This window comes from Muscardinus avellanarius (assembly GCF_963383645.1).
Source record: "Muscardinus avellanarius genome assembly, chromosome: 2".
Taxonomy (NCBI): domain Eukaryota; kingdom Metazoa; phylum Chordata; class Mammalia; order Rodentia; family Gliridae; genus Muscardinus; species Muscardinus avellanarius.
Window position 1 is genome coordinate 83,495,514 of NC_137787.1, and position 17,139 is coordinate 83,512,652.

General features: G+C 38.9%; 1 protein-coding gene across 2 annotated transcripts in view; it reads left to right on the top strand.

Annotated features, from left to right (window-relative positions):
* The window catches only part of NEB (nebulin), a gene marked incomplete at both ends in the record, with an annotated part of 222,697 nt that overhangs the window by 83,319 nt on the left and 122,239 nt on the right, over window positions 1-17,139 (top strand). For both annotated transcript variants that reach the window (XM_080719851.1, XM_080719850.1), the window contains 11 exons: window positions 2,785-2,889; window positions 4,504-4,611; window positions 4,971-5,282; window positions 5,938-6,141; window positions 6,620-6,724; window positions 6,811-6,918; window positions 8,357-8,668; window positions 8,947-9,150; window positions 9,840-9,944; window positions 12,873-12,980; window positions 15,202-15,513. In XM_080719851.1, the coding sequence (XP_080575977.1) occupies window positions 2,785-2,889; window positions 4,504-4,611; window positions 4,971-5,282; window positions 5,938-6,141; window positions 6,620-6,724; window positions 6,811-6,918; window positions 8,357-8,668; window positions 8,947-9,150; window positions 9,840-9,944; window positions 12,873-12,980; window positions 15,202-15,513 (1,983 nt within the window). The remainder of the gene's footprint in view (window positions 1-2,784; window positions 2,890-4,503; window positions 4,612-4,970; window positions 5,283-5,937; window positions 6,142-6,619; window positions 6,725-6,810; window positions 6,919-8,356; window positions 8,669-8,946; window positions 9,151-9,839; window positions 9,945-12,872; window positions 12,981-15,201; window positions 15,514-17,139) is intronic.

Consider the following 17,139-nt stretch of genomic DNA (forward strand, 5'->3'; position numbering starts at 1 on the left):
TTAGTAGATTGACTAATGAGCTATAAATTTATGCAAAACATTTCCTTCTTCTTAAAATCCTAATTTTTTTCTTTCCCTGAAACAAGAGAGAGAAAGCTCTAATAAGGCATCCAAGAAAGAAGCCCTAGATCATAAAGTCTATCAACATATCCCTAACAGTAAACCCTACTTACTAGGATGCTGAGCTATTGGTCCCCTCAGGCCTCTCAGGCAGAACCCAAACCACCTAGAGTCCTCAAGCCTGCTTTGTCGACTAATGCATCCCAGTATGAACAATAATAGCATTTTCCCCCTGCGTTCTGTGGGATGAAAGTGGCACGTGCCGTTTGAAAAATGGTCTCATATAATCATTCGCAATCAGGTACAGTTTTGATGCACAGGAGACATTTGATACCATCTACAGTTTTGCTTGTCCCAACATGGCGATGGCATGTTACTGGCCTCTAGTGGATAGAAACAAGGGATGCTGCTAAAAATGCCAGAGTGTACAAGACATCTTCTAACAGCAAAGTCCAGTGTAGGACAACAAGAGCAGGTTGAGAAACTCTGGTATTCTTTATCAGGAAGGTTGGGGGAAAGAGGATTGAGATAAATGTCTATGAAAATTAATGATCTTGGCTTTGTTTTGGTTCTGAAGATCTTTTTGTGTGTGTGTGTGTGTGGTACTGGGGTTCCCGGAAGCCCTTCTACCTTCGGGCTACACTTCCAGACCTATTTTTACATTTTTTATTTGGAAACAGGGTCTCCTAAGCCAGCGCACGCGGCTGGCTTTGAACCTGCGCGATCCTCCTGTCTCTGCCTCCCAAGCGCGGGGATTACAAGCCTGCGCCACCACGCCCGGCATGTTCTGAAGGTCTTAATGAGCTTCTCTGGGCTATCTTCACCCAAGTAGATGTGTTCAAATAGGGGAGCCATCCCCGCACATATCACCCTGAACATCTCAAAGGGAAATTCACAAGTCAAGAGAATCGATGAAGCCTTTTAAATTTTTATATTGGAATAACTTCAGGCATACATAAAATTGAAAAATGGTAAACATTGCATTACAATACATATTTTTGCCCAGATTTCACAACCGTTAACATTTTAGCATATTTGCATTCTCTCTCCCATTCCCTTCCTCTTTTCCTTCCCCTCTCTCTATATCTATATGAAAAAGCAAATTCACAATTCCATATTACTCCTAAATACTTTAGTGTGTGACTCCTAAAAATAAGAACATTCTATTACATAACCACAGTGGAATGGCCAGCATCATGAAATTAATGTTGATGCCATCCAGTCTTCAGAATTTATTCAGTTTTACCTCTAATGTCCATTATAGCACAAGAAATAGCGCCCCCTGGTCCAGGATCCAATCCACACTCACACATTGCATTTACTTGCCAGATCTTTAGTCTTCTTTACTCTGGATGATTTCCTCACAATCTCTTCGTCTCTTAAGTCCTTGGCATTTGTGAAAAGCACAAGTCAGTTATTTTGTAGACCCTTCTACAATTTGAGCTTGTTGATGTGTCCTCATGATTAGATTCAGGTTATGTTTTTTCAGGAGGATTTCACTCATCATATGAATCTGTCATATCAGGAGGTACATGGAATCATTTGACCTACTGCTGACCATTTTAACTCTGACCACTTGGTTAAAGTTGTATTTCCAGTTTCCTCCACTCTCAAGTTACCATTTTACCCTTTATAATTGAGAAGTATCTCATGGGGAAATTTTCTGACACTGTAAATAACCTGTTCTTCAAATACTGCCCCCTAATTTTCGTAGATAAGTGAGTTTTTAGTTTGAATCCCCCTTGTCTGTTCTTGAAGACAAACATAAGGATGCTGTGGGATATCCAAGAGATTTTTATAAATTTCCAAGCATAGTCCTTCTGGGAATCCTAATTTTCCAAAATAATATTACTATAAATAGTAAGCCAAATAAAAATCAAGACTCCCTAATTTCTAGGCATACTTTGAAGAAGTCATCTTTTGAGAAAACAAGATTTAGTTCTCAAACAAAAAGGGGATCTTTTACACATCAAAGATGGAGAACTCCATTCCATTTGATAACATTGGTAAAGTTTCTACTTATTTAAATTGATTTATTGTAGGAAATATTATCTTTAACTTTTAAAAGGTGGCCCATTAGCTATATTTTAAAAGGGAATTATGATGCCACGTGTGGTAGCGCACACTTGTAATCCCCGCTTGGGAGGCTGAGACAGGAGGATCGCACAGGTTCGAAGCCAGCCTCAGCTACTGAGGCTCTCAGCAACTTAGTGAGACCCTGTTTTCAAATAAAGTATAAAATAGGCCTGGAAGTATAGCCCAGAGGTAGAAAATCCCCTTGTTTCCACACCCAGTACCACACACACACACACACACACACACACACACACACACACAATCCCAGGCATGGTGGTACATGCTTGTAATTCCTGCGCTTGGGGGACTGAGACAGGAGGATCGCACAGGTTCGAAGCCAGCCTCAGCTACTTAGTGAGGTTCTCAGCAACCTAATGAGACCCTGTTTCCAAATAAAGTATAAAATAGGTCTGGAAGTATAGCCCAGAGGTAGGAAAGCCCCTGGGTTCCACCCACACTCACACACACACACACACACACACACACACACACACACACACAAAGGCAGATGTCTTAGGTAAGTTTTCTACTTATGATATCTGCTTGTGTTATCAATTAGAATGTTTAATGCAGATTTGACCCTGTGTGAAACCAACTATGCCATGTCCTCATCTAACACCACTGAAAAATTCTTATTTTGTATTTCAGAGACTTTATAGAGAAGCTTGGGACAAGGACAAGACTCAGATCCACATTATGCCTGATACCCCTGACATTATGCTGGCTAAAGCAAACTTAATCAATACAAGCGATGTAAGTTTCCAAATCCAGCATGCATTTCCTTTTTTCTAATTTTTTTTTATTGTGCACTATAGTCATACATCGTAATGGAGTACAAGATGAAGGGGCATACATGTCAGCATGCATTTTCAGAAAGCCTATTTTAATTACTTCTAAGTCAGTAAAGTTATTTGGATGTTCTTTTGAGTACTTAAATTAATTTAATTACCAGACTACATGTCAGATTACTTATTTAGTAGCTTTTAGATTGAACCTCAAAATGTTGGTACTCCCATATGTGAAAATACCAATGTCAATCTCAGTACTATGTATGGGGAAGGGAGGCATGGGGAGGAAGTCAGGGGCCAGACAAGTGCTCTGTGCATGCATGTTACTATCAACATGATTTATATTATGATGTGAGACTATAATACACCAATGAAAGTATATAAAAAGAAATAAAATAGCTAAGTATTGGACCAAAAACAATGTTGGTACTCTTTCTCAGACTCATCATAATGTGATGGTTTATATTACTTCTCCATGTACACAAGTGTCTCTTCTGGAGAGAGACTATTCTTATAGATTTGGGTGCTCACCTAGTATTGTCTCTGATGCATATTACATATTCAAAGAAAACTTAAATGAGTAAGCAAGTAAGCATAGAAACTCCATGCAGCAACATTTTATTTCTGTTATCAATATAACATTATCTTCTGAAATTTATAGATGTAAAAATTAAATATTTTTAGAACAAATTCTAAACTAGGTGTTGAGGCCCACTTCTGCAATTTCAGATTTAAGGAGGATTTCAGATTTAAGGTCAGCTTTGGCAAGTTAGCAAAGTCTGTTTTAAAAATAAAAACAAGAGCTGGGGGTGTAGCTCAGAGATAGAGCCCTCCTCTGGATTCAATCTCTAGTACCACACACACACACACAAAATAATTCTAAACTCAAATAGAGTGACTTTCACATATTTAGCCTTAAATAATGTATTAGAGTAAAACAATAAGTCCTAAAATTATTTAATTTTAAATAAGTAAGTCCTAATTATTTAATCCTGTCGCAAATCTGAAGAAACAAATCATTATACATATATTTTTAAAATTCAATATTCTACTTTAAGAATATTAGATTTTTAAAGTTTTGAAGGATATTCTTACCTATAAATGTAGATCTTTCTTCGGATGCTCTTATATTATGAAGCAAATGCTGTTTGACCATGCATTAGCTACACAGAAGCCATAGCCTCCTCCTTACACATGATTTCCCCCCACTGGAGGAGTAAGATGGAAAAGCATTGCTCTTTTCTAACAACAGCTTCCAATGAAACACTCAGCATTAATTGGAAAATAGCACCTAAATGATATTTCATTTTATTTCTCTATCAATTTACTTCTCCATTCTCATAAGTATTTGGGAAGAGCTGACATTTAATTTTGTGCATCTAGGCAAATGAAGGTCTTTAAGGTTTTAAACACGATCATTAGCAATCCCTGGGCATAATTTCCAATTACATTTGAGTAGTCTAGAACACAGATACTATTCTCACAGACTCTTGAAATATTTAGCACATTGGATTCCTTATGCTACAGTTGTTTATGGAGAATAGTTTTCCCCAAAGTGATCTTCTTCATCTCTCAACAGAAACTCTACCGAATGGGTTATGAGGAGCTGAAGAAAAAAGGTTACGATCTTCCTCTTGATGCCATATCAATCAAGGCAGCAAAAGCATCCCGGGAAATTGCCAGTGAAGTAAGACTATGTCCCCTGTTGATAGTGATTTGATTGCAATTTATCACTTCAAAGAAGTCTCAATGTAATTTTAAATTGAACACGATCTTCTAAGGGGTAAGGAATTAAAACAGACTGAGATGATCCCAGTGGGCAAGGTAGGATGAGGATAAGATCAAGGATACGTTTATTATGCATGGAATTTGTAGCTGAATTTAGCCTTTAATCTTTCCCATCAAAAAAGAAAGAAAGAAAGAAAGAAAATCTCTGGCCCTCTAGACTTAGTATCAAATTCAAAGTTAATGTGCTTTGTAATTTGCCACAAAGATGGCAACATAAATTCATTTCAAAAGGATTGAGACATACTATTTTTCTTTTAGTACAAATACAAAGATGGTTACCGCAAGCAGCTGGGCCACCACATCGGAGCCCGGGACATCAAAGATGACCCCAAGATGATGTGGTCCATGCACGTTGCCAAGATCCAGAGTGACAGGGAGTACAAGAAGGACTTTGAGAAGTGGAAGACCAAGTACAACAGCCCAGTAGACATGCTGGGGGTGGTGCTGGCCAAGAAGTGCCAGACCCTAGTGAGTGACACGGACTACAGGAACTATCTACACCAGTGGACGTGCCTGCCTGACCAGAACGACGTCATCCACGCCCGGCAGGCTTACGACCTCCAGAGTGATGTGAGTTTAAGGTTTTCCCTTACTCAACTAAATATTGTGTTTGTGTTCCAAGGGGCCAACATTCGGCTAAAGTGAGGGGAGGGGAGGTGACACAACTGAGTTCTACTTCCCTGGGCTAATGCCCAAGCTCTATCCAGTCACCAGACATCTGGGGGTACCATTATTCCGTAGGGAAAGAGCAGGCAAAGTCCCAGTGCTTTGATGGAAACTTCTAGGTTGCTGACATAGACAATTAAAGAATTAAGTTATTATCTAATTGTTTTTGTTAAGTATTATCCAAAGTATAATCCTAATCTGAATATTTTGTTACCATACTTGACATCAAGATTATGAAATTTCTCAAGAATTCAAGTATTAAAATGTTATATATGGAGCTGGGCATGGTGGCGCACGCTTGTAACCCCCAGTACTTGGGAGGCTAAGACAAGAGGATCTGGGTTCTGGGACAGCCTCAGCTATTTAGTGAGGCTCTCTGCAACTTAGTGAGGCCTCGTTTCTAAATAAAGAATAAAAAATAGGGCTGAAGGTGTAGCTCAGAGGTAGAATGTCCCTGAATTTCATCCACAGTACCACAAAGAGAAGATATATATATAATAAACTTTTATACTTTAGAGACATTTGCTTCCATTTCGTGATTTGTCACTTGCAATTTCAGAATTTGTACAAGGCGGATCTTCAGTGGCTAAAAGGCATTGGCTGGATACCTACTGGCTCTCTTGAGGATGAGAAAAACAAAAGAGCTACTCAGATTTTGAGTGATAATATTTACCGTCAGCATCCAGATAAATTCAAGTTTTCCAGCCTTATGGACTCTATGCCGATGGTTTTGGCAAAAAACAATGCTATTACCATGAATCATGTAAGTTTTACTTTGCATGAAGGAAATATTTTTTTCTGGGAGAAACACTGAAATCTATTAATACAAATGAAAATTCATGTTCAAATCTTTTGCTTGATAGTAAAATCATTTTTGTGTTGCACTTATGACACAAGTCTAAACCGCAAAGTGTCAAAAACCAGGTCACAGAGCCGAATTTCTATTCTTATGAAAAATCAGATTGTTAAGCAAGGCATGTTGGCACATGCTTATAATACTAGTACTTAGAAGGCCAAGACAGGAAGATCACAGGTTGGAGACCAGCCTCATCAACGTAGACCCTCAGTAATTTAATGAGACCATGTTTCAAAATAAAAAAATAAAGAGTTAGGGGGATAGCTCAGAGGTAGAATGTCCCTATGTCTCTGTTTTCAATCTCTAGTACCAAAAAAAAAAAAAAAAAAGGAATTAGATTGTTCATTCCTGACTTGTATTTGTCATGTCTTCCTGTTTGTTATAGCACCTCTATACAGAAGCTTGGAATAAAGATAAAACTACTATTCACATTATGCCAGACACCCCTGAAGTTTTACTTGCTAAACAAAACAAAATAAATTACAGTGAGGTAAGCAATATATTAGTGGTGCATAATATATTTTTCTTACAATGCACTTTATACATCAAGCTTATGATTACTTATGTCTACTTCAGAAATTGTATAAAGCTGGCCTAGAAGAAGCCAAGAAAAAAGGCTATGATATGCGGCTCGATGCCATTCCTATCAAGGCGGCCAAGGCCTCCAGAGACATCGCCAGTGATGTAAGTACCTGAGAAACTCTCCACCTTAGCTTTGGCTCCAGGATCACTTTTTTCCCCCTGGATTTATAGTAGAGCAAGCAACCTATGAGGTTACAGTGGTTGTTTATAGTTTATTTTTGCAGTAAATAATGGTAAAGTAACGGAAATAAAAATTTCAATACTGGACTAAATTCTATCTATGGTTGAGTTCATAGCAGCGTATTTTGGAGACATGTCCATTCCCTGCTAAACAAAACGTTGGCTACTTGACTATAGTTCAGATGTCTTTTTTTTACTTTTCTATACAATGTGGGGTTTTTGCGGGTCTGGGGATGGAACCCAGGGGCATTTGACCTCCTAGCTACACACCTAGCCCTGTTTTTTATTCTTTATTTTGAAACAGGGTCTCACTGAGTTGCAGAGGGTCTCACTAAGTAGCTGAGGCTGTCTGCGAACCGCGATCCTCCGTTCTCAGCCTCCTGAATGCTGGGATTACAAGTGTGCACCACCACACCTGGCTGTATTTCTTTTATAAAACCAAATATATGATAGGATTCTTTCAAAATTCAATCCATGCCCTATAAATGATGAAATCTACAAATACTGATTAAATAGGATGCATCATTCAAAGTCTAACCATCCATGTGGACCATATATGTGTCTCTGCATCCAATCATTGGACACAGATATTTGCTTTCTTTAATTTTCTTACATTTCCAAAATTTTTATCCTTTCATTTCTTTGTCTGAGGTAAAAATATATATATTTCCCTTTATTTCCAGAATAAGGGAAGTAATTTTTTAAATTTAAAAACAAATTACCAAAATCAAAGAAAGCTTAAATGTATTAATATGTACCTGTATAATGAAGTACACACTGCCATTAAAAATCATGTTTAAGCCAGGCATGGTGGCACTCACTTGTAATTCCAATACTTGGGAGGCTGAAATAGGTGATCACCAACCTCAGCAGCTTGCTGTGGTTCTCATCAACCTAGTGAGACCCTGTTTCCAGTTAAAAAATAAAATAGGGCTGGGAATAAACTTGGAGGTAGAATGCCTTTGGTTCAATACCCAGAAACACACACACACACACACACACACACACACACACACACACACACACACAATCTTGTTTATAAATAACAGTTAATGACACAGAAAATTCTTATATAATAACTATAAAGTGCAGACAGAAACCCATATACCATGGGACTCATATGCTAATTCTGTTAAATACACATATACCACATAAAGTTCTCTCTGAGTAGTAGAAGCATATCTTAGATTTTTTTTAGTATATATATTTCATTTGTCTTCTAAATGACTTGTAAGATACAGGTATCATGTATTTTATATATGCAGATAAAACATTTTTTAATGGATAGGACAATTTAGACCTAGTAATTGCTTTTTCTAAGAGTCAAAACAGATGACTAGCAATCTTTTTCTTCTTCTAGTTCAAGTACAAAGAAGGCTATCGTAAGCAGCTTGGTCACCATATTGGTGCTCGAGCTATACATGATGACCCCAAGATGATGTGGTCCATGCACATAGCCAAGGTCCAGAGTGACCGGGAGTACAAGAAGGACTTTGAGAAGTGGAAGACCAAGTACAGTAGCCCCGTGGACATGCTGGGGGTGGTGCTGGCCAAGAAGTGCCAGACCCTAGTGAGTGACGTGGACTACAGGAACTACCTGCACCAGTGGACGTGCCTGCCTGACCAAAACGACGTCATCCACGCCCGGCAGGCCTACGACCTCCAGAGCGACGTGAGTACAAGCAAAGATGGGAAGCCGGAGGTAATTCCCCTCGGAGGAGGTAGCAGTGTGTGGTTCCAGGCCCACCGGCCCCTATCAGGAAGGAAAAGCACACCTGCCTTCCTAGGAATGTCAATCATTTAACCATTTTGCAAAAACGAGTAATGTCCATACTCTGCATACTTACAAAACTATATTTTTAAGAGTGCTCATATTTGATTTTATTTTCCATAGATGAAAATGCATACCCAGTGCAGGGATAAGTATTTATTGATTATTTGTGTCCACAGAATATGTACAAATCAGATCTCCAATGGATGAGAGGCATCGGCTGGGTGCCCATTGGCTCTTTGGATGTGGAAAAATGCAAAAGAGCAACTGAAATCCTGAGTGACAAAATCTACCGTCAGCCTCCAGACAAGTTCAAATTTACCAGTGTGACTGATTCTCTGGAACAAGTGTTAGCCAAGAATAATGCTATCACTATGAATAAGGTAAAACTTCAGAGAGCCAAGGTGGTTTCCTGAAGCTGAACCAAAGAAATAAAGAACCATAACTGAGGAAAGAAAGATTACTGAGCAACAAAAGACATCTACTATCCATTTATCATCTGTCTCTCTAACCTATCCTCTACTTGATATGTCATTTCCATTTCAATATTTTTGTTATTATATAGTTTTAATAAAATTGCATCATTTATGGGAAAATAGTCTTCATAAAAATGCTCATTCTTGGTTTCCTTTTAACTGTTAACATACTTTTAGGTTACCAGAAAGCATTTTTAAATACCTATTTCACAGCTGGGAGTGGTGGCGCACGCTTGTAATCCCAGCATTTGGGAGGCTGAGACAGAAGGATCCTGGTTCCAGGACAGCCTCAGCTACTTAGTGAGGCCCTGTGCAACTCAGTGAGACTCTGTTTCAAAATAAAGAATAAAAAATAGGGCTGGGGGTGTCACTTGGAGGTAGAATGCTCCCAGGTTTCATCCCTAGTAAAACAATAAATAAATAAATAAATAAATAAATAAACAAATAAATACCTATTCCACTGTGCATAAAGTATACAAATGTATATAAAATTCCATAGCCTTATCTCTTTCATTATAACAGTCTTATGGCCTTGAAATTCCTATTAACTATGCACTGATTTTTTTCTAATGGATTTATATGTTTTCTTTTTTTAGCGTTTATACACAGAAGCCTGGGACAAAGACAAGACTCAGATCCACATTATGCCAGACACACCAGAAATTATGTTGGCAAGAATGAACAAAATCAACTACAGTGAGGTGAGAGCGGATGTTAATCCCTTGACATTTGCTCAGCTTTTTACTTCAATTGATCTGTTACATGGTGACACAATACTAAATGGTAGGCTTTATAAAAAATCCTTTTTCTTGCTCCATGTGAAAAACAACTCTTCGGATTTCACAGTCACCATTATAAATGTTAACCATTTAAGCAATAAGAATTATCATTTATGAAGCACAAATGGCAATAATTAATTTTTAAGGCAGTAACCTTAAGATTAGGTTGATCATTTTCTTTTACTAATTTTCCAAGCGAGGAAATTAGCAGTAGACCAAATATATTTATCTTTCACCTCCCTAAGCAAAACTTCAGTAAATATATTTTCACTTATAATATATGGTTTTCAAATTGTATTTTTATGTCAAAATTTTACACTTTTAATGCATAAAATTAAAGGCAGAGACTAAAATTAAAGTACAAGTAAGTACACACACACACACACACACACACACACACACACACACACACAGTGTCAGAGGAAATGTGAATGAGCCTGTCCATGTTTCCATATTAGCAAGTCCATTTTCCTTTCCACTGTGGTGAGCCTAGGTTCACAAGCTCCTGTTTAAGAATCCTAGATGCTTAGGCAGAGAAGGGAACCTCCCTTCCGGAGAAAGAAATCCCCATTGAACAGCTTGTTGTCCTGCCTTTGCTTGAAGGTTCTCAGGGACAAGGAGCTCATCTCATAAATCTGCTTGTTCTCAACAATTCCATTTAGAAAGTGCTTTTGATATATTGAGTCACAACATTCTCTCTGCAAATCCACATAGTCCTCTGAAGCCAGAGAATCCATCATGGCCCGCCCATAGAGATAGAGATTGCCACAACGTCCTCCCTGCCAGCCCCAATCCAGGCTGTACTTGTAATCTAATCATCCCAAATTCTTCCACGTTCATCAAATGACATTCCTGATAAAATGTGCCTGGGAACTGAGCAAAATACTGTGAATGAGGAGTGACGAGAGTGGAGTACAGTAACTATCACATTCTCTCTTCTGGACACTTGGCCTCTCTCTGTGCCCTGTGTGCAGGGGCTTGTTGGCTGCTATGCACTGCTGCTGCGCATGAATTTGGGATCAGTGCCAAGATGTCTTACATGAGCTAAAGCTGGGTTTCCTCTATCCTGACTTTATGCCTCTGGCAATTTAAATCTCAGCTCAAAGAAAGATATTTATCTCTATGTAAATTCTTCTTTTTACATTGAGGCTATAGGTGTAAGCCCAAATCTCTGACTATATCAGCTGATGTATTTGTTTATTCTCTCAGCCCTGTGCCTCCAGCAAGTGAATACTATTTCTCTGACAGCATAGATTAATAGAATATCACTCTTCTGTGAGATATCACTTAGAAAATTTAGATAGAATGACCACCATCTTAAGTACTTTTATTTTGGGGATGCAGACTATAATTTTAGTATTTATATAAGTAGTTCTTAATTGTCACCAAAACTAAAACAATCAAGTGCTACTCTCAAATCATAAAGGACTGAGTTTTCAGGAAACCTAAAATAGAGGCTCTTCATAGTTATAGGAAAGCATACATTGCATGTGCAGGGATTGCAGTAGGTGACGAGCCCCCATACCTCTACACTTTGCATTTCTGGAATTTTTTGCTCTCTTTGCAGAAGGAACTCAGAGCCACTGTAGTACAGCTGATAGTTTGACAAGGCAGAGCAAGAGAGCATCCTTGTCTGAGGGCCTAACCCACCTGGTCACCTTTCTATGTCTTTTCCTTATCAGTTTAGTTCAATTCTTTTGTTTAGTTCCATTCCCATTTAGGATAAGCAGATGCAAGAGAAATGGATTATGCCACTCTTTTCCTCAAAGATTTTTCTTGGTTTCCTATATAATTGAACACCAGATTCTTACCTTTGCTTCAGGTGTTCATAGTCCAACTCTAAATTAATTTCAATCCTGTCCTGCCCCTCCTTCCTGGGGTCCCACCTACATCCTCCAGCAGGCTGCTGTATTCGCTCCCCTGTGCCCTGCTTCTTACCATTCTCTCTTCCCTTGGCTCCATTTCAGTCCACAGAACCCAGCCCATCATTCAAGTTCCAACTTAAAGGTCACCCCACTGTAGGAACTATTTGATTCTTGTTGTTGTTTTTTTTTAAGAAATTTTTATTGGTGCATTGTAGTCATACATCTCAATGGGAAAAAAGAAACTTGAGATATACATGCACACATCTCCCAGTTAGCCCCTATCCAATCTTTAACCTCTTCCCTGCCCCTCCCACCTACCCATGCTTGGCTTCCTGATTGTCCTTGATTCTTAATTCAGAATAAATGAGTCTTTCCTGGAGCTCATTGTTAATTATGTGGCTAAGTCCCCTTTCATGGTTTGACTTCTCAGCAACTGGTTCCATGGGTTATCAATCTTTCATCCTTATCCCAGAAGCTCTAAAGCCAAGAGAGGTCTCAGCTTCATGTTTGTTTTACAGGCCCCCCAAACAACCAGACACAAAGTGAGTGCAGAATAGATGCGAACACAGTTAATTGCCATGAAAAAGATTTTATCTACTCTTTGCTAACTTAGGCCTGTAAATTTCAGCTTAGTTTTTCCAGTATTTCCAAACTTGATTCATTGTTTTAACTAAGAATTTTAAAATAGTATAATATATTTAACATATATGTAATTGTATATGTAAAAGTACATATATAAATATATGTGTACATATATATATATAACCCAACATAAGTTTTCAAATAAAAGAAGATGGTCTTCATAGGTATTATTTTTAAGTCTTAATTTTAGGGAAAGTAAAGAAAGCTTGGAACCCTCAAAAATGACATTATTATAAGTACTATCTGTGGAGAATGTAGTGAATTATTTAAATCCTATGTCACTTTTTAGATATGAATGTCAACATCTAACTGCCTTTTTTTTGGTGGGGGGGGCACAATTTAGAGTCTGTATAAACTTGCCAATGAAGAGGCAAAGAAAAAAGGCTACGACTTGCGAGTGGACGCCATCCCCATTGTGGCGGCCAAGGCCTCCAGGGACATCGCCAGCGATGTGAGTTGTCAGTTCTGTTCCTAGTATGTGGTCAATCTGTGCAACATTCTCACTGAACTAAATCCCTAAAAAGAACTTTCCTGGACCTTTGAAAGTATATCCTGATGTATTTGTGGGGGATTTTTTCAGAATGCTAATTTTAGGGAAAATATAATTTTGTAAATTTACTATATGTTTTTGTGATACTGGGCATTGAACCCAGGGCATTCTGCCTCTGGGCTATACCCCCAGTGCTTTTATTTATTTTTATTATTTTGAAACAAGGTCTCACTAAGTTGCTGAAGGTCTTATTAAGTTGTTGAGGCTGGTCTTGAACCTGCAATCCTCCTGCCTCAGTCTCCAAAGTGCTAGGATTACAGGCATGTGCCATCATGCCTGGCTGGAAATGGAAAATTTGATGTTTATAAAAAGGCTTTGCACTCACCAAGTGCTGTGTGCATGTATGTCACTGTCACTATGACTTACATTATCATTGTGCCTAAAGAAAATGTAACCCGTAAACTTAAGTTCTTACAGTGAGAATCAGGGCTTGGCTTTTTGTAGCATTTAGTACACAATATTTTTAAAAGCATATGACATAATACAATTCGCTTTTGTAAGATTATGAAAAGAACACAGTTGGTCAGTAGCGGAGGGAGGCTTCTGGCCCAAGCTTGTACTCTTAACAGTAGCTCCTGGCTGTGTGGTACAGTCCCCCAGGGTGAAGCCATCCTCTTTTAGGGGTGCTTCAAAGGTTCTTAAGGAACAGACCACTGCTCTAAAAATCAAGGCATACTATTCAGGAATATGGTGATATACTATTCTTTATGCTGGAATGTCAGATTAGTGACTCTCTTTAGTTTGTGTTTGTTAGAGCCCCTCACAGCCAATGGATTTATACCAATAACAATAAACAATGGAATAATAATGAGAATTCAGAACTCTGTGCTAAGAACTTTGTATATTATTTATTCTTCATAATTACATCAGACTATGTTGTCTGTATTTCTATTTTGTGACTTATTTAAGCAAATTCCCCTAAATCAAAGTCTCTGTGGTGATAGAGTTGAGACTCCAGACAATCTCATTTCTTACTGTGCCATGTTTCTTCCTACTGATTTGTCTGTGCTTTCTAATAACTCAGTTGTCTTTAAAATCAGAAGTGCAGCCAGGCGTGGGGGCACACGATTGTAATCCTAGCATTCAGGAGGCTGGGGGCACACGATTGTAATCCTAGCATTCAGGAGGCTGAGACATGAGGATCACGGTTTGCAGTTTGCAGTCAGCCTCAGCTACTTAGTGAGGCTCTTTGCAACTCACTGAGACTCTGTTTCAAAATAATGAATAAAAAATAAGGCTGGAGGTGTAGCTTGGAGGGAGAATGCTCCTGGGTTCCACCCCCATTAACACACACACACACACAAAAATTTTTTTTTAAAGCAGAAGTACATATGCGGAATGTGTAGCTTAAGTTCTAAGGTTAGACATGGAATAAAAAAATTTTTATTGGCTCTTTTAAAACTACAACCTGTGACCTTATTAGGAGAATGTACTAACCAGTCACATTGCTATGTCAGCTTTACTAAACAATTTTCAAAATGATGCCCTCAGTTTTCCAGTACCATTGAATGCATGAATGCAATATGAAACAAGAAATCCTCCTCTGTTGCTACTGTGGGCAGTTCTTGACCTAGAATACTTTATGCTTATAGGAGCCATCCATTCATTTTACAGCTTAGTAAACACACCTTGCCACCAATGTATTCCTCTCCTGGCATGCATTTAGTGTCTAAGATGTAATTCTCCAGGTTCCCTGGGTCACTGGGCCTCTTCCTGACTTCCAGAGGTGACTTCTCCCCACTGGGTGTGCTTCTTGACTCCAGAACTATTCCATAGTACCAGGCTACAGTGATTTTGAGTAGGCACAATAAGTATATTAATTCTTCCTCAGAACTACACCCCCAGTCCTTTTTACTGTGAAATAAAGTCTCACTAAGTTGCTAAAGCTGGCCTAAACCTGCAATCCTCCTTTCTCAGCCTCCCAAGTACTGGGATTATAGGTGTGGACCACCATGCCTGGTTGAATTCCATTCATTTTTTTACTGCACCTATAGAATTTCAGAGTAAAGGTCAGAATACTGGCTGGAGTTAGTGCTTCTCAGCAAAAATAAGACAATTTTGTACAGATTTGTGACCTTTAAAGATTTACAATAAAGGCCTGATTTGTGCATTTTCATTTCAGTACAAATACAAAGATGGTTACCGCAAGCAGCTGGGCCACCACATCGGAGCCCGGGACATCAAAGATGACCCCAAGATGATGTGGTCCATGCACGTTGCCAAGATCCAGAGTGACAGGGAGTACAAGAAGGACTTTGAGAAGTGGAAGACCAAGTACAGCAGCCCCGTGGACATGCTGGGGGTGGTGCTGGCCAAGAAGTGCCAGACCCTAGTGAGTGACGTGGACTACAGGAACTACCTGCACCAGTGGACGTGCCTGCCCGACCAAAACGACGTCATCCACGCCCGGCAGGCCTACGACCTCCAGAGCGACGTGAGTCTAGTTTCATCATAGAGATGGTTGTAGATATACTTCATACTATATGAAAGTTATCCTTTATACACAACCCACTGGCCCAGTCAAGATTTAATGGTCCGTAAGTGAGCTTTGAATCAGAGCTTCAAAGAGTTGTATTGCTTTAAGTATTTTTAGTAGTCTTTGTAAGCAAATGAAGTTTCCAAGCTGGAACTGGTCTTACAAAAGCAAAACTAAAACTGGGGGACCGAGGCAAGTAGGTCCCACATTTGAGAGCACTCTTTCTCAAAATAAAAAATTTAAAAAGGAATGGGGATGTAGCTCAGTGATAGAGTATTTCTGAGTTTATCCTCAATCTCACAAAAAGAAAGGGAGGGAGGGAAGGAGGAAGAGAGAGAAAGAAGGAGGAAAAGGAATAGAATTATGCAATGTTAGAATTCAGGGCCCACCAGAGGGAATAAATAACAATTCTGTCTTCTTTCTTTTTTTTTTTTTTTTTTTTTTTTGTGGTTCCAGGAATGGAACCTAGGGTCATTGTACCTCTGAGCTACACCCCCAGCCCTATATTTTAGTCTTTTTTATTTTGAAACAGGGTCTCAGTGAGTTGTGAAGGGCCTCCCTAAGTAGTTGAGGCTGTGTGCGAACTGTGTTCCTCTGGTCTCCGCCTCCTGAATGCTGGGATTATAAGTGTGCACCACCACGCCCAGCAAAATAACAATTGTTTCTTAAAAAGATAAAATATCCTGGGATTTGCAGTTGACTTCCTTGACAAACAAATGAGGTTCTAGTGGTTAGAGCACTAACACCAGCTGCGTTATTTGTTATCAAAAAGCTCTATCTATAAGCTGCTGCAGTCTGACACCTGTTCCTTAGTGAGGCTCTCTTAATGGAGGGGTCATGTGATAACGGCAGAATTTAGCACCTACTGGGAGCACATGCCCAATCTCAAATCTGGGTGTGAAAAGCACATTTCCTGAACTACCACATTTTGTAGGCATTTAAAGGAATTTTTAGGGGATTTTTGGAAAAGAAAAATCCACAGTAATTGTACATGAATTGGCTATTCCTAGAAACTGCACAGCCCACTTGAATAACTCCCACACCTGTTCTGTGGCTTTCAACATACACGGCCCCGTGTTTTGCAAATGTCTCCAAGAAGAAAAGCTGTGCTTGCACATAAAAGGTAGTTAAAAGGGATTGGTGTCACCCATGGGTGACAGTGTTGACAGATTGCCTGCCATGGATTTGTCAGGCACCATCTCTGGACTCACTTTCTCCCATTGCAATTAGTCTTAATGATGCGGGAGGTATTTAAAAGTTAAAAAGTACTCCAGAGCGATACTACATTATTGTTTTCATTCTGGCTGTTGTTTAGGAAGCAATGACTGGTCAGAGAAGGACAATTCAAATAGGCTTTATATCTGCAAAATATGAGTTTATATTTTCTTTGCTGTTATAGGTGAAATCCTTCCGATGAGTTGGACTGAGGTCTAAGAATGCCATTGTTGTAAAGCAGTTATGAATACTTAGGGGTATATAAAAATATTAAGCAGAAAAAAAGACTAAAAATAAATGAAAAGTATATGCCAAGAGAATTCTGGAAGAGAAGGTCATTTCTCTTATCCTGAGAACTAGGTGGGGAAG